The following is a 22,324-nucleotide window of genomic DNA, read 5'->3' as shown; positions in this document are numbered from 1 at the left end:
TTGAATTTTAAAAAAATAATTTAAATTTTGAACCCAAAAAGCAAAAAACCCGTTTTTATTTCTTCTCTCTGTTTTGTAAGAAACCTTTTTTTATTTTAAAAAAACAGTCCCCCTTGACCCGGGGGGTAAAAATGTGACAAACCGGGGTTTTAATAATTTGCTTATACAAAAGCAATTTATTTTTGGGAAAAAACTATCCCTACAGGTTAGCCCAGCAACTTTAAAGGGCCTTGGGCTATTCACTAAAAGTTTCAATTTTTTCATTATTTTTTGAAAATTTTTGTAAATTCTTTAAAATGTCACAGGAAAAAGTTTGTAAAGAAAGACAAACGACGGGCTGAAAGCACTTAAAATTAAAATTTGAAAATCCCTGTTACCCCAAAAAATAACATTATTAAAAGCAAACTTCTTAAAGAGGAGATAACTCTTGAAATAAAGACAGTGTGGCCATACCACGTGACATTGACGTCATTTTCGGCATCATTTCCAAGACAAATTACGCTCGATTCGGAAAAGAAAATAGCCGTAAATATTTTATTTCTGTACCAATTTCTTTGAGATATGCACCAGTCTACGGGGAAAAATATAAGCTTTCCACAGAATATTGGATCTTTGTCAGTTTATAAGCCGTTTTATCAAACACTTTGCATAACCTTGGAAGTTGCTTGTATTAGAGCGGGCTTCAGTTGCAAGCTATTTCGTTTTCTAGCGTTATCTGGTCTACGTCATGATTAAAAAGTCAGGTTTACATCAACCGGGAGTACGGAAGGCAAAACTGTACCTAAATATGTTCATATTTTTATTTTGAATGACATAAATCTTAAATTTTTCTTCAATTGTCAATTTTGGCACCAGTTCCAAGTCGAAAAAAAAAGGACTACAGTTTAAAGCAGATTTTAGAATCCGTTCCAAATGTAAAGCAACATGCCTACCGTTCTCTTTCTAAAATTTAGTTTTTCATTGTTGATCTTTCACAGAGAGATGGTGAAAAAACTGATTGTTCCTAAAAGCAATAACACTTACTTGTATCGCAAAAGTACACGTCAAATCACGTAGATTTAGTCCTGTCGGAAAATAATATTTTGGTTTCGTTTTGAAGATGTTTAAAGTATTGCTCATCTTATCCTATGTAGTAAAATGTGTTTTATTCTATTTCTCAATGGCGAAATTGATAAGAAATGTATGTGCTCTCAGTGAGAGAAAGAGTTAAAATAATAAAAAAAGAAACACTTTTGTATGCTATGGAAAGGGTTACACTTTAGTTAACGCGAGTGTTGTAAAGCTTAAGATATTTTTTCAGTTTATTTTTGTAAAGAGTAACTGACAAACACTGACACTCGTGAATGTGACGAATAGGTTCTTCTGTCTTCAAAAGAGAGACTTTTAAAAAGTATGTATTTTTCTGGAATTGTTGTATAATAAATTTCTAGAGTTTGATAAACGAAATCACAATTTGAACTTGGAAGTGATTCTCTATTTATAAAAAAGACCTAAAATAGCCATGAATAAGAACGAGAATGGACGCCATGTGGAGTAAACAAAGTAGAAAATAGTAAACAGATAAATGATTTTACAAACCAACAGCCATCGATCACAGTCAAATTTCTTGAAACAAAACATTCAAAAAGACGGAAATAACAATGATTATCAATAATTATTTAAATTTACATTAACATCTGTAATTAGCAACATCGGCAAGATCTACGACTGGGGTCCATATGCCACTGATGCGTCCATTGAATAATTGATAGCTAACATAAGCTTAGTAAAATTACGATTACATTTGAAGAGTATATTCAATTTTTATCCTTCAACTGTCAAATGACTTACTTCTTTATTTACATATTTGATAATTCACTTATTTAGTATATGCGTCATGTTTGTCATTTTTTAGATTTTAATGTTTGGTCCTTTTTTAAATCTTAAAATGCCACAAAAAGCCTGTTGAGGACATCTGCAGGTCATGCCGTGTGCAATAATCCATGCATTTACAGCCAATGACTACATCGATAAGAAATAGTCCCAAATAGCCCTATCGTTTTTATTCAGTTGAAAGAGACATTATTGTTAAAAAGTTCTCCTCGATTTAAATGTTTTCAAACCATAAATATTCCGTTCCCTTCCTCTCTTTACAATGCATATTGGTGAGCTCTCTGATAAAGCTGAGTTGACTGATATAATTAACTAAATTTGTCAGATATGCAGTTTATCAACAGAAATAAATGCAAATACAAAATAGATAGTGTTTAAAAGTGTGTTTAATAGTGTTCTTAAGTGAACGAAGTTATATCCAGTTCACGAAAAACGGTTACCGTGGGTATGAAAACAGGATGTAAAAATATTTTTTATCAACGAGTGCCACTGTGTTACAAAGCTGAATCTATCATACCAAAACATTGCTACAGGTTCTTTATATATATGTGTGGTTATACGTATAAATAACTCTTTACAAAAGAAAAACCTTTGACTTTAAATTGCCGCGTTGAGGCGTAACCCTTTTCACAGCATACAAATCGAAGTGATCCTGAATGTGCACGTTCATTGGACAGGCTAGCTAAGTCAATCCGAGCCTGCAACATTTTCAATTTTGCCGTTTTGGGCAATATTTAGGGTTTCTGTTTTCAATTCCGCGTTTAATATTGCTACATGACACAAATAGATTTTTCATAATCACTACCGTGAAAGAACAATGATTAAAGAGCAAATCAATTTCTTTACAAATGCAGACAACAAGTTTACGACTTTTAAAATCACTTATAGCGCAGCGAGAAAAAATTATTTAGATATTCATTTGTGTTTATGTAAATCGTATAGTAAATAAAATGTTTTTCATGGTTAACATAATTATAGAAAGAGAACGAAAGGCATGTTGCTTTGCATTTGGAACGGATTCTAAAATCTGCTTTAAACTGTAGTCCTATTTTTTCGACTTGGAACTGGTGCCAGAATTGACAATTGAAGAAAAATTTAAGATTTATGTCATTCATAATAAAAATATGAACATATTTAGGTACAGTTTTGCCTTCCGTACTCCCGGTTGATGTAAACCTGACTTTTTAATCATGACGTAGACCAGATAACGCCAGAAAACGAAATAGCTTGCAACTGAAGCCCGCTCTAATACAAGCAACTTCCAAGGTTATGCAAAGTGTTTGATAAAACGGCTTATAAACTGACGAAGAGCCAATATTCTGTGGAAAGCTTATATTTTTCCCCGTAGACTGGTGCATATCCCAAAGAAATTGGTACAGAAGTAAAATATTTACGGCTATTTTCTTTTCCGAATCGAGCAACATTTGTCTTGGAAATGATGCCGAAAATGACGTCAATGTCACGTGGTATGGCCACACTGAAAGATGCAATTTCATAAAAAAATTTCAGGTCTTTTTGTTTTATCACAAATATTGTTATATTTGCCATGTTTTAAGCCTATTTGTTGACATGGTAACCAATTTTTTCAAAATAGGAAAAAAAGAGAAGACATGCATAATCTCCAGACTGCCATCTACACATATGTCATATTTCATAAAAATATTTCGAGTAAATTTTGAGTATCACTGGATTCAGTTCATGTGTAAAATTTGTCATATTTTCAGTCTATTTGATGCCATGGCAACCAGAATTTTCAACATAGGAAGAAAAGAAAAAGACATGCATATAATCTCCAGACTGCCATCTGTACTTTTTGCGCTATCACTGGATCCAGTTTATGTGTAAAATTTACCATATTTTCAGTCTACTTGTTGCCATAGCAGAATTTTCAACATAGGAAGAAAAGAAAAAGACGTGCATGATCTCCAGACTGCAATCTACCCATATATCAAGTTTCATTGCCCCTTATTCTATTGTTACGGAATGAACTCTATTGTTCCCTTTTGTTTTGTTTACTGTTAGATGGCCCCCTAACCCTATTTGGTTGCTCGGACGGACAGACGGACGGACGTCTGACCGATTAAGAAAAAAGTGCCATTTCTATTGTTATTTTCTTTTGTTTAATAGAGGGCCATGACCCCTTATTCTATTGTTACGGAATGAATTCTATTGTTCTCTTTTGTTCTGTTTACAGTTAGATGGCCCCCTATCCCTATTTCAGTAGTGCAGACAGACGGACGGACGGACGGTCGAACGGAGGGTAAACCTAAAGTCCCCTCCGGTTAACCGGTAGGGGTCTAAAAATTGATTACAATACCCCATTCCTAACTCTAGTTATTGTCCAGAAAGCCTTTTTTGTTGAACTTATCTTGTCCCCAGGATTTCTAAATGCAATACCATCCGGATATTTATATAAGCTTACTATATACCGAGTTTGATTACAATATCTCAATCCTTTCTCTAAGTTTTGTGCGGAAAACATTTTTAGTAACAGTGATCTTGACCTTGACCCAAGGGAGTCCATATGCAATACAGACATAAGCATATAAGCTTGCTATAAGCCAACTTTGATTATAATATCTCTTTCTTATTTTCATCATAAGATCTACATAAAAGAAATAAGAAGATCTGAACTTCAGATTGATGAGAAAAGTAAACCTTCACCTCACTTTTAGTAAAGGCTGTTACTCATACTACATACAGAATGAGTTAACATCGTTTCACGCCAATGCCTTAAAATTCAACTTTTCGTATAAAGTCTAGGTATAAAATGAAAGCTAAACATAAATCTTACCTCTAGGCACTGTATGACAAGCAGGCAAAGTTCAACATAATGCTGCTCCTGGTCCGGTGAATCCTGTCGAATGAATGCTGCCGCCTCTCTTAAATATCCCTCCAAGTTTTCAGTAACATTTTCCTCGCTAAATATTTAACAAAAGTAAGAAAATATGACATAAATTAAATATAACAAAATTATGATAACAAAATCACACATTGAATGGTTGAATTACAGTATAAAAGAGATAACAAGAGCCACCGCCGGGCAGGGGCAACGCTCGACTTTTTACTTTTTCTAAACGCAAACATAGAAAGGTTTGAACATATCTTAACGTTTCCTTTTTATAAATTTAGTTGGTCTGTCTTGTCACATTAGTTTTGTTTATCTATTTTGTATATATATATGAATAGAAACACGCAATTCAATAAAAAGAAACACGCAATTTCTAAAAATAGAAACATTACGCAATTTCTAAAAATAGAAACATTACGCAATTTCTAAAAATAGCAACATTACGCAATTTCTAAAAATAGAAACATTATGCAATTTCTAAAAATAGAAACATTACGCAATATCTAAAAATAGAAACATCAATTTCTAAAAATAGAAACATTTCGCAATTTCTAAAAATAGAAACATTACGCAATTTCTAAAAATAGAAACATTATGCAATTTCTAAAAAAAGAAACATTATCCAATTTCTAAAAATAGAAACATTACGCAATTTCTAAAAATAGAAACATTACGCAATTTCTAAAAATAGAAACATTACGCAATTTCTAAAAATAGAAACATTACGCAATTTTTTATGCAATTTCTAAAAATAGAAACATCAATTTTTTATAAATAGAAACATTACGCAATTTCTAAAAATAGAAACATTACGCAAATTCTAAAAATAGAAACATTACGCAATTTCTAAAAATAGAAACATTACGCAATTACTATAAACAGGAACATTACGCAATTACTAAAAATAGAAACATTACGCTAAAAATAGAAACATTACGCAATTTCTAAAAATAGAAACATTACGCAATTTCTAAAAATAGAAACATTACGCAATTACTAAAAATAGAAACATTACGCAATTACTAAAAATAGAAACATTACGCAATTTCTAAAAATAGAAACATTACGCAATTACTAAAAAAAGAAACATTACGCAATTTCTAAAAATAGAAACATTACGCAATTTCTAAAAATAGAAACATCAATTTCTCAAAATAGAAACATTACGCAATTTCTAAAAATAGAAAAATTACGCAATTACTAAGAATAGAAACATTACGCAATTACTAAGAATAGAAACATTACGCAATTACTAAGAATAGAAACATTACGCAATTCTATAAATAGAATGTTGTTGTTGTTGTTGTTGTTGATGATGATGATGATGATAGATCTGTTCTGTTATGATATGAAGTTGATCCCTTCAATAATAGCAAAGATACAGTCAGTTACCGCCAAAACAATGAAAATTTCAATAATTTGACCTTCAAAGACAATGTCATTAATGAGTGAAGGTCAATGTCTTTCGGTATATTTTTAACAGTTATCTCTGAAGATTATTATGTTCAAGTTTCAAGACAATCCATTGAAAAATAACAAAGTTACAGCCAATAATAGCCAAAAAAATGAATATTTCAATAATTTGACCTTCAAAGTCAAGGTCATTTATGAGTGAAGGTCAAGGTCTGTCTAGTTATTTTTAAGGGATATCCCTGAAGATAATTATGTTCAAGTTTGAAGACAATCCATTCAAAAATAACAAAGTTACAGCCAATAATTGCCAAAAAAATGAAAATTTCAATAATTTGACCTTCAAAGTCAAGGTCATTTATGTGTGAAGGTCAAGGTCGGGCTAAATATTTTTAAGGGATATCCTTGAAAATTATTATGTTCAAGTTTGAAGACAATCCATTCAAAAATAACAAAGTTACAGCCAATAACAGTATGAACAAGCAAAAATTGGACTTTTAACCTTGAAGGTCAAGGTCATTTATGGATGAAGGTCAAGGTTAGTGTGGTCTACTGAAAGGTCTTGTCCCAAGGGATGTTGTGGCCAAGTATGAAGACAATACACCAAGAAATAAAAAAGTTATGATCCAGGTACAAGTTTGCGGACGGGAACGGCAACGGCAACGCCGACCCGACTGTAACAATACCTCTACTGTTTTTTTTCAAAAAAAAAAAAAAGTCGAGCTAAAAAACTACAAAAACAAATAAAACAAAACAACGTAATTAAACAGTGTATGGCCTTAGTGAAATATATTTCAATATTATATCACTGGTCAAGTCCGGAAGTTTATACATACAATTTTGGCGCAGAATCTAGTAACATACTAAATACATGTACCAATCAGTCATAAACTTAATTAGACAAATATGTGAATTTCAATCTATTTGTATATTTAACAATTAGTAATAAACAAGCAATTATCATAGTATTGCAAGCAATCCATAAGTCCCCTACCGGTTAGAACCCCATCAACATTCTGAAGGGTCATTGGTGTTATGTATGCAACATATTACATGTATATAATTTATATCTGACCAGTTGGTATTTCCAATATTATGATTGTTCTATTTTTAGAACATGGACTACATGTATGTACTAGAACTTTCTTAACTGTTGTAGAAAATGCCAGATTATGATTCATGCATTATATTTAGATAGAAATTTTCGGAATGTTCTTTATTGTTGAAATTGCTAGATTATGAGAACATAATAGACTTTTCTGGAATGTTCCTAGTTTATATATATATATTACGGGATATTTTTCATTTCTTTTACCTTTTAAGTCATCAGTGATCTTTTAAGTCATCAGTTACTTTTTAAGTCATCAATATATTTGGAGTATTATTCAACTTGGATATTAAGTGAATTATTGGAACCCGTTCGTGCCTGAATAATGCACGGAAGGGCACCTGAGGTCTTCCTCCACCAGTAAAGCTGGAACGTCGCAATATGACTTATACTGTGTCGATGTGACGTAAAACCCAAAAACAAACAAACAAACAAGAATTATTGGAGCTTGGATTTTATAATAAATTATTCTTGTCGATTTTATTGTGGGAATTTATTCTAAAGTGTTCTTGGATTTAACTTGGATTTAACTGTGCTATTCAAAAAGGATCATTCCAGGATCAGACTAGAAATTTAAGATTTTATTTTTATTTGGACTTCAGGTATTTGTAAACATAATTTGTTATTTTATTTTTTCTTTAATATTTTTTCTGAAATAAATTTGTTATTGTTACAAGTTTGTTGCTGGCTTTTCTTTCTCGTTACGCCTGGCTCGTAACAGAAATTGGGGGCTCGTCCGGGATTGAATATTTCTTTTTGGCTACATTATTGGAAATTATTACCGTTTATTTTACATTTTATTATTACCGTATTTATTCATCTGAGTTGATATCATAGTTGTTCTATTAAGTGTGCCTTTCAATTCTGATTTTTTTTTTAAACACACCATATTTAAGTTTAAAACCAGCAGCAAGCAGTCATGTCTTTTGATTTAGAAAAGTTTGTAGCTGAACCTTCCCAGGATGTATTAGATTTGGCTAAGAAAACTGATTTGCTTGATCTTGCAAAAAAGTTTAATTTATCAGAAATTAAATCTTCAATGCGTAAACAAGAAATTAAAAATCTTCTGATTCATTATTTTGCGGATGAAGATATTTTTGGACAAGATGCACATTCTCACATTGTTGAAAAACACTCTGAAATTTCTGAAATAAAAATAAAAGAGCTTGAACTTTAATTTAAATTTGAACTAGAGAAAATGCAGCTAGAAAAAGAAAGGGAAGAAAGACAGTTAGAAAAAGAAAGGGAAAAAAGACTGTTAGAAAAAGAAAGGGAAGAAAAAGAAAGGGAAAGACAGTTTGAAAAAGAAAGGGAAGAGAGAAAATTAGAAAAAGAAAGGGAAGAGAGAAAATTAGAAAAAGAAAGAGAAGAGAGAGTATTTCAGTTGTGAATGAGAGAATTTGAAATCAAAGAGAGAGCAAATCAGTTTGAACAGAGAATAAATTCAAAATTTGATGTCACTAAAAATATTAGGCTTGTTCCACCTTTTCAAGAAAAAGAAGTTGATAAGTATTTTCTTCATTTTGAAAAGGTTGCTGAAAATTTAAAATGGCCAAGAGAGCACTGAACATTACTTTTACAGAGCGTCTTAATTGGTAAAGCTCGTGAAATCTATACACAACTTACTGTTGAACAAAGCTCTAATTATGATAATGTAAAAGAATTAATTCTGAAAGGTTATGAGTTAGTACCAGAGGCCTACAGGCAAAAATTCAGAAATTCTAAGAAAGAAATTGGTCAAACCCATGTCGAATTTGCAAGAGAAAAAGAACAACTTTTTGATCGATGGTGTCTATCTAAGAAAATTAATAAAAATCATGAAAAGCTCAGACAGCTCATGTTGGTTGAAGAGTTTAAACGTTGTATTCACTCTGATGTTAAATCTTTCTTAGATGAAAAACAGGTAGAAACTTTAGAAGAAGCTGCCCGTCTAGCTGATGATTATTCTTCAACCCACAAAGTCTCATTTATAAATAAAGGGAAGTCCACACCCTCACATTTTAATTCCAAGTTCAGTTCTGGTAATTTATCTGGCTCATCTAGTCAGTCAAATACTCCCAAACCAAAGTCATCTGATGAACATAAAGGTCATAATCCCTTATCTCGTCCTACATGCAATTATTGCAAGAAAACTGGACATCTTATTTCTGATTGCTTTACCTTGAAAAGGAGGCAACAGCAACGTGATGAGGCCAAACCCACAAGTCTTACCACTTCAAGGTCTGAACCTCAGTCTTGTATTGATAACAATGCAATTTTGAAGGTCAAAGAACCCAAGTCTGTATCTATAATGGAGATTTATGAACCATTCCTTTCGGAAGGTTCCGTGTCACTTATCGGTGTAACTTGCCCACCTACTCCTATTAAGATTTTAAGAGACACAGGAGCTTCTCAATCTCTTATTTTAGCAGATACACTGCCTTTTTCTGAGAAGACTTCTTCTGGATCTAGTGTCCTTATTCAAGGTGTAGAGTGTGGTTTTTCCAATGTCCCTCTCCATAATATTTATTTGTCCTCAGATTTGGTAACTGGGCCGGTGGCTGTAGGTATAAGATCTTTCTTACCCTTTAAAGGTGTTCATTTATTGCTAGGTAATGACTTAGCTGGAGATAAGGTAGTGGTTAATCCACTTGTAACTGACACTCCTTGTGTGGATCAGAAACCTGACCTCATTGAGCAGGAAATTCCTGACCTTTACCCTTCATGTGCAGTTACTCGAGCTATGGCTAAGAAGGCCATTCAAGAAGACAATTATTGTTCAGATATTGACTTTTGCGTTCATTGAACGCCGCCTTTCCTTGTTGATCTTGTTTTTCATATTTTTAGCTGATACTTTTATAGGTCAGTCTTTTGATAATGAAATAATTTTTTCTCTCACTCCTACTCTGCCTGAAACCCAGACAGATTTTTCAATATCTGATTTTTCTACACCAAGATCTAAAGATCAAGGTCATGACACGCTGTCAAGGTCACAGCTTATCCAGGAACAACAAAATGATCCTGAGATTTCAGTCCTTTATCAAAAGGCTTTTAGTGAAGATGAAGCTTTACAAGTCCCTGTTTGTTATTATGAAAAGAATGGGATTTTAATGAGAAAATGGCGACCGCCCGATGTCCCTGCTGAAGAGGAGTGGACTGTTAATCACCAAATTGTGGTCCCTAAATCATATCGCCAGGAAATATTAAGCTTGGCTCATGAAACACCCATGGCAGGTCATTTAGGTGTAAATAAAACCTACCATAAAATTCTCAGTCCTTTTTATTGGCCTGGCCTTAAAGCAGATGTATCTAGGTACTGTAAATCTTGTCATACTTGTCAGATGGTTGGAAAACCTAACCAGACAATACCTAAAGCTCATTTACAGCCTATTCCTGCATTTGATGAACCTTTTAGTAGAGTTATTATTGATTGTGTAGGTCCATTACCAAAAACTAAATCAGGTTCTCAGTACTTATTAACTATTATGTGTGCTTCTACGCGCTTCCCTGAAGCTATTCCTTTAAGGAATATTAAAGCCAAAACTATTGTCAAGGCTCTTGTGAAATTTTTCACTTTTGTTGGTTTACCTAAATCAGTACAGTCTGATCAAGGGTCAAATTTTATGTCTGGTATTTTCCAGCAGGTCATGCATGAGTTAGGAATTACTCAATATAGGTCTTCAGCCTATCACCCTGAAAGTCAAGGTGCATTAGAAAGATTTCACCAGACTCTGAAAAATATGATAAGGTCATATTGTTTTGACACTGAAAAAGACTGGGATGAAGGCATCCATTTATTGTTATTTGCTGTAAGAGAATCTGTTCAGGAATCTCTTGGTTTCAGCCCTTTTGAATTAGTATTTGGTCACACTGTCCGAGGACCCTTAAAACTTCTTAAAGAGAAATTCCTGTCTGAAGATGACATATCTTTAAATTTGCTTCAGTATGTATCAGATTTTCGAAATAGGTTGACTAATATGGAGGCTATTCGTTGCCAAAAATCCATCCTTGTTGATCTGAGTTGAACAGTTTGTTAATGGAAAAAATACAATTGTATTTCTTTGTATGTAAACTCCAATGTTGCATACTGGGATTGAGTTTGCCGATTTAACATTGTAGACATGCATTTCAACAAAATACATTTTGTTAAACGACAAAACATTAACTGATAGTAGCAATACCAAGTGTTCGAATACTCAAAACAGAAGTTACATTCTTAGCTTTACATTGTCGAACCATCATGATTCAGATCAGCATAATCCAGCTTTACACGTTTTTCAATAGGAGATAAAATAAGCTCCTCCCATTTCCCCGCCCACTAAATCATCGTAAATAAACGTATTTTCCGCTCATTTTCGGTATTTACAGTCGGCGACAAGAAGCGGCGTAGTTTCCGTTTATCATACCTTTTAGGTGTTTAGTTACTAAACATAATTCACTTGCATGATTGCCTACAATCAACATCAGCGGACTTTAAAGGAATATAGGCATATAAGTTTTAAAACGTTGTAGACACCACATTTCCTGGAAAAAGAAACTTAAAAAAAACCACCAGGTTACATACTGTCTGAGGTTAAATATTTTCCAAGGAAGTGAAAACGATTGAAAAGACTATATTCAACGACAAATAAATTTTACTGATGGTATTTCAATTTGCATAGGAATGAGTAACATTTACAGTTAAGCTGCTACCTTACCACTTTCAAATTTTCAAGTCAACATCTGATAGAGATTTTGATACGACTAATTACTAATACAGACTAAATTCTGGCTGTTGTCTTTCCTTGTAGTACTATAACATTAGTAACCTTAATTCTAGCGTATGACTTGACAAGAAAAAAACTTTTAACAATAGTAAAATTATAACCAAAGTTGTATGTACCCTTTCGTACATAACTTTTTATTTTTACCATAATTATATTTTCCCATTTTTCCCATTTTGTTTTTCAATAAGTAAAATTTAAATGAGTCCAAAGTTATGTATGTTGATTATCAATTTATGTATACTTTGTTTATTTTATCTCTTAGAAAGCCATCACTTACAAAACTTAATAAATATTCTGTGTAGTATATCATGTACATAAAAGTAGTTCTCTGTTTTTGATCATAAAGACAGCAAATCTAGACAGCAGATCTAGGTAACAGCTAATGACAGCATTTATAAACATATTTTAGAGGTGCTATTGATTCAGCACAATGCATGAAAAGACCTTAACCTACGCCAGCTTACATATATTTAACAAGAAAAGGCTAAATCACATCCTATGACTCAAAATACCTCCCAATGGAGGTAAACAGAGTTGCTAGGATACACTGAATATTTATTTCAACATTAAAATGGGACAAATTCACAAGTTTTGGTTATACAACGGAATTATCGATAGTAAACTTTGCATTGTTTCGTGGTTATACACTTGGTCAAAAATATGAGTTTTTCTACAATCCAACATAGTCCTTTAAAGAAAGAAGGCACAGGCTTATTGTTCAGTTCTCTTTATTCGTGTTGCCAAAAGTGCCTTCCATGTATCGCATTCTAGTACCATGTATCGCATTCTAGTACTATTTGCTGAAGGTAAAAAAAAAGATAAGAGTTTTGCCGTGGCTCACAAAACCCTATCATTGATATCAATGATTAGTGATGTGTGTCATTATATATGGGAAGCATTTCCTTATGTTATTTCACCAACTTTAGTTTTTGCATATTATTATGCTCATTATCAGTATATACGTTGTTACATTTTTACATTATATCTTAACCAATTTTGCATTACTTGAATATCCTGTACTAGAATACGTTTTAACAAAATCAGAGGATGTTCAAAGTCAAGATTGATGTAACAGTTTCTATATAATTTGAAATATTTTTGTACCAGCAACAGTTACCTCTCTTTATATTCTGCTTTCGTGAAATTGGCTCCGCCTATTAATTTTCGTCTATTTCCGTGATAATTCCATATATGGAAGTTGCAAAATCGTTTACAAATGTTAATCGCGTTAGAATGTAAAAGGAAAGTGTGGTGTTGTAAACCTGAGTGTGTCAAGTTGATGCAGTTACATTCTCAACGTCATGATGCACAGCTTACATTTCTACATGTCGCAAATTTGAAATTATACATTTATTTATACAGTTTGCAATTTATCTAAGTTGCATGTTAACAGCTTTCATTTTATCAAATCGAGATAATCAAAATACTTAATACCAGTGCAGTATGTAACTCTCAGATCGACAATTAGATTTTTACTAATCTGTTTAGTAGAACCGAAGTATGCATTGTCAAGTTTCAAAGGCTGGATTTTTGGCAACGAATAGCCTCTATAGACTAATGCATGTGAGTTAGCTAGGGTTAATTTAAAATCAACACAAAGTAAAATGAAATCAAGGTATGATGAGAATGCTCAGGAAAGAAGTTTTAACCCTGGTGATAGAGTACTTGCTCTTTTACCTATACCTGGAAAACCATTACAGGCAAGATACTTTGGTCCTTATACTATTGAAAAGAAAGTCAGTGACCTTAATTATATTATTAATACTCCTGGGAGGCGAAAGCAAAAACAAATGTGTCACATAAATATGTTAAAAGAATATTTTGACAGAGATAGCAAAATTAGTAAACCTATATCTTTTGTAAACTCTGTTCCACAAAATCAATGTTCAGTTGAATCTAATAGTTATGAAAATTTTGAAAAGTCTGATCCTGGTTCAGCAAAGCTTGAAAACTCTGATATTCTGAAAAATCTGGATGAAAAACTTGCTCACTTAGAACCGTCGAAACGAGATGAACTGAAACAGCTTATTTATGAATATGAACATTTATTTCCTGATATTCCCACACGGACTGATAAAATACATCATGACGTCATTCTTGAAAACTCTGAACCAATAAAACAACATCCATATAGAACGAATCCTGTAAAACAAAAATACCTAAGACAAGAAGTTCAGTATTTATTGGATAATGACTTTATTGAACCAAGTCAAAGCAGTTACAGCTCTCCATGTATTCTTGTACCAAAATCAAATGGAACATATAGAATGTGTACAGATTATCGTAAAGTGAACTCTGTAACAAAAACTGATTCATTTCCTATACCAAGAATTGATGACTGTATTGACAAAATTGGAAAAGCAAAGTATGTAACAAAGTTTGATCTTCTAAAAGGATTCTGGCAAGTTCCACTTACTGATAGAGCTAAAGAAATATCAGCCTTTGTAACACCAGACGGCTTATATCAATATAAAGTCATGCCATTTGGTATGAAAAACTCACCAGCAACTTTTCAGAGGCTTATAAACATGGTAATATCTGGTCTACACGGATGTGACGCATACATTGATGACGCAATCATCTACTCTGATGAATGGGAGGAACATCTCAAAACTATAAGAGCATTCTTCGACCGACTTAGTGATGCTAAATTGACAGTTAATCTTGCAAAAAGTGAATTTTGTCATGCAATTTTAACATTTTTAGGACATGTAGTGGGACAGGGTAAAGTTAAACCAATAGAAGCTAAGGTCAAAGCTATCTCTGAATTTCCTGTGCCTACTTGTAAAAGACAACTGATGCGATTTCTTGGTATGGCAGGGTATTATCGTAAATTTTGTAATAATTTTTCGGTTATTGCAGAACCATTGACAAATTTGCTAAAGAAAAGAAACAAATTCATTTGGAATGACAAGTGTCAAATGGCATTTGACAGCCTTAAAGCCATACTTAAGAGTGCACCAGTTCTCTTGGCACCAGATTTTAATAAAAACTTTAAGTTAGCTGTAGATGCTAGTGACATAGGTGCTGGAAGTGTATTGATCCAAGAAGACAACAATGGTGTTGACCATCCCGTTTGTTACTTTTCTAAAAAGTTTAATGAACATCAGAAAAATTACTCTACTATAGAGAAAGAGTGCCTTGCTCTTATTCTTGCTATTCAGCATTTTGAAGTTTATCTAACTTCTTCAAAGTTGCCTGTTGTTGTCTTTAGTGATCACAATCCCCTCACTTTCTTGCATAAACTTAAAAACAAAAATCAAAGGTTGTTGAGGTGGAGCTTGTTTTTGCAAGAATATAGTCTTGACATTAGACACATTAAAGGGAAAGATAATTTGATCCCTGATGCACTTTCACGTGTCTAAACTGTTATTTTCAGTATGTTAAATTTAACATCTATATATGATTGATTATTTTTGTTGTTGTTGTTTGCTATTGTTTATAATACACATATATATGAATGTATAAAATTGTTTAACATTTTTCCTATGTTATTCGTAAGTTACATTGTTTGGATTTATGTAAAAGAAATATTCATTTCATTCATATTTCTTTTTCTTGAAGAGGGGAAGTGTTATGTATGCAACATATTACATGTATATAATTTATATGTGACCAGTTGGTATTTCCAATATTAGCATTGTTCTATTTTTAGAACATGGACTACATGTATGTACTAGAACTTTCTTAAATGTTGTAGAAAATGCCAGATTATGATTCATGCATTATATTTAGATAGAAATTTCCGGAATGTTCTTTATTGTTGAAATTGCTAGATTATGAGAACAAAATAGACTTTTCTGGAATGTTCCTAGTTTATATATATATATATATTACGGGATATTTTTCATTTCTTTTACCTTTTAAGTCATCAGTGATCTTTTAAGTAATCAGTTACTTTTAAGTCATCAATATATTTGGAGTATTATTTAACTTGGATATTAAGTGAATTATTTGAGCTTAGATTTTAAAATAAATTATTCTTGTGGATTTTATTGTGGGAATTTATTCTAAAGTGTTCTTGGATTTAACTTGGATTTAACTGTGCTATTCAAAAAGGATCATTCCAGGATCAGACTAGAAATTTAAGATTTCATTTTAATTTGGACTTCAGGTATTTGTAAACATAATTTGTTATTTTATTTTTTCTTTAATATTTTTTCTGAAATAAATTTGTTATTGTTACAAGTTTGTTGCTGGCTTTTCTTTCTCGTTACGCCTGGCTCGTAACATTGGCCATTCACTAATGTTTCAGTTTTTCTCTATTTTAAGTAAATTTGTTGGAAAAGGTCTTTTAAAGTTATCACAGGAACAGTTTTTATGAACAGACAGACAGACGGACTGAAGGACACTCTAAAGTTAATATTTGAAACATCCCTGTTACCAAAATGTAACATTTTAAAAGCAAAATTCTTAAAGAGGAGATAACTCTTGAATTAAAGATGCAATTTCATAAAAAAAATGTCAGCTCTTTTTGACTTATCACAAACATTGTTGTATTTGCCATGTTTTAGGCCTATTTGTTGCCAAGGCAACTGATATTTTTTCAAAATAGGAAGAACAGATAAGACATGCATAATCTCAAGACTGCTATCTACCCATATGTCAAGTTTCATAAAAATATTTTCAGTACTTTTTGAGTTATCACTGGATTCAGTTTATGTGTAAAATTTGCCATATTTTCAGTCTATGTGTTGCCATAGCAACCAGAACTTTTAACATAGGAAGAAAAGAAAAAGACGTGCATAATTTTAAGACTGCCATCTACCTATATGTCAAGTTTCATTAAAATATTTCCAGTACTTTTTGCGTTATCACTGGATCCAGTTTATGTGTAAAATTTGCCATATTGTCAGCCTATTTGTTGCCATAGCAACCAGAATTTTCAACATAGGAAGAAAAGAAAAAGACGTGCATAATCTCAAGACTGCCATCTACCCATATGTCAAGTTTCATAAAAATATTTCCAGTACGTTTTGCGTTATCACTGGATCCAGTTTATGTGTAAAATTTGCCATATTTTCAGCCTATTTGTTGCCATAGCAACCAGAACTTTCAACATAGAAAGAAAAGAAAAAGACGTGCATAATCTCCATACTGCCATCTATCTATATACCAAGTTTCATAAAAATATTTTTATAACTTTTCAAGTTATCGCGGATCCTGTTTTGTGGACGGACGGACGGACTGACAGACGGAAGTTCTCACAGGACAGTAATTATGTGGCTACTCTATTCTTCTCTCTATTGTTCTTTTTAGCCACACAAAAGAAAATAGCCACATAAAAGCATTACGGAATGAATGACATCAAAGAGAAAGAACAGTTACCTATTGTCCCTCTAGCCACATAATTACTCTCCTGTAAGTGCGGACGGACAGACAGACGGACAGACGGACGGAGGGTAAACCTAGTCTCCTCCGGTAAACCGGTAGGAGACTAATGAACGTAAATATAAATTTTGTAAAAATATTCACTACATACCTTGTCCTCATAAGAAGTTGTAACAGAAATGATCTAAACACTGGGTTGGGATCTATTCCAGTGTCAAATATTGACAGATTTCTCGTGCGCTGCTGTTTGAACCTTGTTATGAAAAATATGTAACCAAGCAACTTGATTACAACATCATGTGAGGGGGCAGTGTTGCAAGCAAAGCATAACTGTGACACAACATCCATGAAGAAGGTGTTACACCTCTTTTGGTAGTCCTTCAGTTTATCTATTGCATTCCTGAATGAAAATATGGAAGAAAAATCGCATAGTATGCATTAAACATTTCTATCTATAGATATTTTGGATTCTCGTAGATGCTTTGCATTCTAGTTCATGTTATAAGTCAGTAATGAATTGAATATTATAACGTAACGGGAACCATTAATGGATTAGATTAGTTCTGGTCAAATATCATCTTTAATTTCATATTGTTATTAAGTTACATTTTCATTACTAATTAATTGATAAATTGTAACAATTGAAATACAATTACACATTTTAACCATCATTACTTTTGTGCAATTTGACGTTTTGGTTCCCAGTTCCCTGTAAATTCCCTGTGACATTTCCCACAAATGTTTTCACCCAATGCCTTCATTCCATCAAAACACTGGTCACATAATACATCTTTACATGGTAGTACAAAAGGCGGACCTTCAAGTACAGACTCACAGAGACAACATTTTACTTCTTCCCTGTGTAAGAATAATAAATTTATTATTAAATAGATTTATTAAGTTAAAACCTCTTTCTAAGTTTAGATCTTTACAAAGTAAACAATATTTTCTTTCTACTTAAATTAACATAAAAACTGATAAGTTAGTCTTAATAAATTATGTGATTATCTTATTAAGCTACATCACAAATATTTTTCATACAAATTATTACACTGGTTTAAAATGAATTTTACAATATTTACCCCATGTATTCTTTCATGGCCTGTTTATTACAACTTTTCAAGAACTTTTCAACACCTTCAAGCGATTTCACTTCCTTTAAATCTGTATCCTCTCCTAGAAGCTAAAACAGCAATAATATTTATACATGTGTTATGTAATAGATGGACTTTCTACATAGTAAATAAACAAAGACAGGAAAGAAATCACTAAATTAAAACACAAATTATGACAGTGTTTAACAATTATCAACAAAAGTATCAACAAAATTCTAATCAATCTACACTTACCTTCCATAGTGGCATACAGTATTTGATAGTAATCCTGTCTTCCTTCTCAGATGCACAGACATGTTCCAGAAATAACTTTACAACCATCACTCTACTCCATAGTCCTCTATAGTATTTATAGATAAGTTATTATCAGGTCAACGCTGGTCAGTAAAATAGTTCTACCACCCTATCTTATTCACAAAACTAAGGTAACAAAATCAAGCTAAACGGTGTACATGAAATTGTTTAAAGCAATCAAATTAAAATAGAACTGGTTTTTATTTTCATTAAATTCATTAAATTGATACAGTCGAATCAATTACCTTGCAAGTTACAATTAGACAGTTATCTTCTTAACCCTTTACCTCATATATACGCGAAACAACGCACTTTCGACCCCCCCTCTTTTAGGCCTCAAATAGCGAAAAAATGTCCTATTTGGCACCCAACACCTGTTTTCGTTTGAGAAATGTTGCTAAAAAAAGTGAGCACTTTTTCGGCGCCACCCCCTATCCAAAAGATACATGAGGGTGTGCCCCCTTCTGTTCGCCAAGAAAAGTTTGGACTTGTGAAAGGCTAAAAATGACCCCAGGTTGATCAGAAGGTAACGTGTAACCAACGCTGAAAAGCCTTTGACTCTATCTCAATCCCTTGAGAAGTTGCAGCACTTTGAAATAAATTTTGATGGAAATATCAAGGCAAAATAGTGATTTTTGGCAATTTTGAGATGTCCCCTCGTTGCCATGGTAACAGGAAATTTAAGACTAAGCATGTCGTTACAAAGGCAATGGTCCAGTCAACATTTGTGCCAAGTCTGATTAGTATTTAAGCATTTTTCAAAGTTTCATAGCAGTTTGAATTTGTAACAGGAGGCTTTTCAATGAAAACGGCCATTTTTCACAATATGCTCATAAGGGAAAGGGTTAAATGATGACAATGTCACATAGTAGTATGAAAGCGATATATGCATGATTTATACAGCTACACTCTAGATTTAAAATACAATGACGACATGAATTTATAAATACAAACATGTACAGGAATAAAGAAAAATACACATTTTGGACAAAAATCGCCAAATTTGAGAACTCAAATGTAAAGCATTAAATAAATTTAAATATTAAAGATACTAATGATGAGGAATGCTATCAAATGACAAAAAGAAATCTTTCGCTGCGTTGTGTAATATTCACATGAGAACGTACCTTGCCCTTCGTACTGACTGTACACTGTGAGCTCCATACTGCCCTTTATCCTCAGTTTGTAAACTGATCACCTTTTCTACAACAGGTCTGTAACGATGTACCCTTCTTAACCATTGTGAACGACCATAGTGACTGTTCAAGTCAGCACCTTTTGGTGACAGATTCTCTAACAACAAACATAGTGCAGAAAATGTCTGTAAAACAAAATAATATATGTCAACTGAATTTCAAGCACTTTATGAGATGTTTTTTATGTAAAAATGTTTTCAATGGACGACACAATAGGGGGTCACTATAACTCAACATAGGCAATTTGTGCTATAGTGAGCTAAAATAATAAAACATAGATAGACAAATAAATTGGAGAGTGTTGATCCTGATGACATTCTAATGAACTCATAATGAATTTTATATGATGAATGCACTGGAGTATGTTTGTTTGGTTACCCAGATGGTGCTCAGTCTTTGCTCAATACAATCACATTAAGCCAATTATCATTCCAAAACTGACATTTTCACGTTTCCCTATTCCCTTGTAAATTCAATAGACCTACTTCTGAGAATAAAACAATATCTAAATCTTCATGTTAGGAAAAAGTTCTTTAATGCATATATTCTTCCTCATTTAGACTATTGTTGCACTATTTGGGGAAATTGGAGTAAGGAACTATTAAACAACGTGTATAAATTTTAGAAACGGGCAGCTAGAATCATATTGGACAAATATTTTGATGCGCCCACTAATGATTATTTTTCCGAATTCAAACTAGAACTGCCACTATCATGGCGTGAATACCCCCGCATACCACTTTGTCAGAATCAACAGTGGCCATTAAAAGCTCAAGGACAACCTCCCTGTCAAATCTGAGGTTACTAAGCCAGTTATGTATTCTACATGCTTCAAATGTGAAAATGTCAAAAACAATACACTGCAGACAGGCATTCTTAAGCAATTGAGGGGAAAAGCTTTTTTTTGTCAAGGTCCCTGTGACCTTGACCTTTGACGCAGTGACCTCAAAATCAATAGGGGTCACCTTATGGTCATGATCAACATCTATGCCAAATAAGAAGACTGTGGGTCAAAGGTTTCTTAAGTTAATGGGTGGACAAACTTTTTAGTCAAGGCTCCTGTGCCCTTGACCTTTGACCCAGTGACCTAAAAATCAATAGGGGTCACCTATTAATCATGACTAACCTCCATGCCAAATATGAAGACTGTGGGTCAAAGGAATCTTAAGTTATTGGGCAGACAAACTTTTTGAAGTCAAAGTCCCTGTGACCTTGACCTTTGATCCAGTGACCTCAAAATCAAAACGGGTCATCTACTAATCATGACTAACCTCCATGCCAAATATGAAGACTGTGGGTCAAAGGAATCTTAAGTTATTGGGCGGACAAGCTTTTTGAAGTCAAGGCCCCTGTGACCTTGACCTTTGACCTGGTGACCTCAAAGTCAAAAGGGGTCATCTACTAATCGTGACTAACCTCCATGCCAAATATGAGGACTATGGGTCAACGCAATCTTAAGTTATTGGGCGGACAAGCTTTTTGAAGTCAATGCCCCTGTGACCTTGACCTTTCACCTGGTGACCTCAAAATCAATAGGGGTCATCTACTAATCTTGACTAACCTCCATGCCAAATATGAAGACTGTAGGTCAAAGGCATCTTAAGTTATTGGGCGGACAAATTTTTTGAAGTCAAGGCCCCTGTGACCTTGACCTTTGACCTGGTGACCTCAAAGTCAAAAGGGGTCATCTACTAATCATGCCTAACCTCCATACCAAATATGAAGACTGTGGGTCAAAGGAATCTTAAGTTATTGGGCGGACAAGCTTTTTAAAGTCAAAGCCCCTGTGACCTTGACCTTTGACCTGGTGACCTCAAAGTCAATAGGGGTTATCTACTCATCATGACTAACCTCAATGTCAAATATGAAGACTGTAGGTCAAAGGCATCTTAAGTTATTGGGCGGACAAGCTTTTTGAAGTCAAGGCCCCTTTGACCTTGACCTTTGACCTGGTGACCTCAAAATCAATAAGGGTCATCTACTAATCATGACTAATCTCAATGCCAAATATGAAGACTGTGGGTCAAAGGAATCTTAAGTTATTGGTCGGACAAGAAAAAACCGACGGACGGCTGGACGGACAAGCTGATTCCAGTATACCCCCCTGACAACTTTGTTGTGCGGGGGTATAAAAACTGGATGAAATTCTCTGACAGAGTGAATTATAAAAAACAGCTATTTTAGTATACAAGTCCCTAAACAATCTTCTCATGATTATATGCAAAATCTTATTACTTACTCAGAAAACATACAATTAAGATCATATTTACAAAAACAAATTCAAAACCCTATACCTAGAAGTTGAGTTTTGCAGAAAATCTTTATCAGATACTCAGGCTCAAAACGTTGAAATTCTCTTCCCATAGATATAAAAAATTTCCACAAATTTACAGACATTCGAA

At 33.2% G+C, this 22,324-nt stretch overlaps 1 protein-coding gene across 1 annotated transcript; it reads right to left on the bottom strand.

Moving 5' to 3' along the window:
• Positions 1-4,596: 4,596 nt before the first annotated feature.
• LOC132742074 (E3 ubiquitin-protein ligase rnf213-alpha-like) lies at positions 4,597-20,047 on the bottom strand (the record flags this gene model as incomplete). Its single annotated transcript, XM_060730364.1, is given in 6 exon segments — positions 4,597-4,793; positions 17,469-17,717; positions 17,993-18,175; positions 18,400-18,500; positions 18,667-18,772; positions 19,854-20,047. Coding segments are annotated over 6 exon segments (1,014 nt in total), but the record flags the coding sequence as incomplete, so codon positions are not given.
• Between the last annotated feature and the right edge of the window lie 2,277 nt (positions 20,048-22,324).

The sequence above is a fragment of the Ruditapes philippinarum genome, unplaced genomic scaffold, assembly GCF_026571515.1.
Source record: "Ruditapes philippinarum isolate M1 unplaced genomic scaffold, ASM2657151v2 ctg3264_1_1_1_1, whole genome shotgun sequence".
In the NCBI taxonomy this organism is placed as follows: domain Eukaryota; kingdom Metazoa; phylum Mollusca; class Bivalvia; order Venerida; family Veneridae; genus Ruditapes; species Ruditapes philippinarum.
This window is presented reverse-complemented; position numbering and strand designations above follow the sequence as displayed.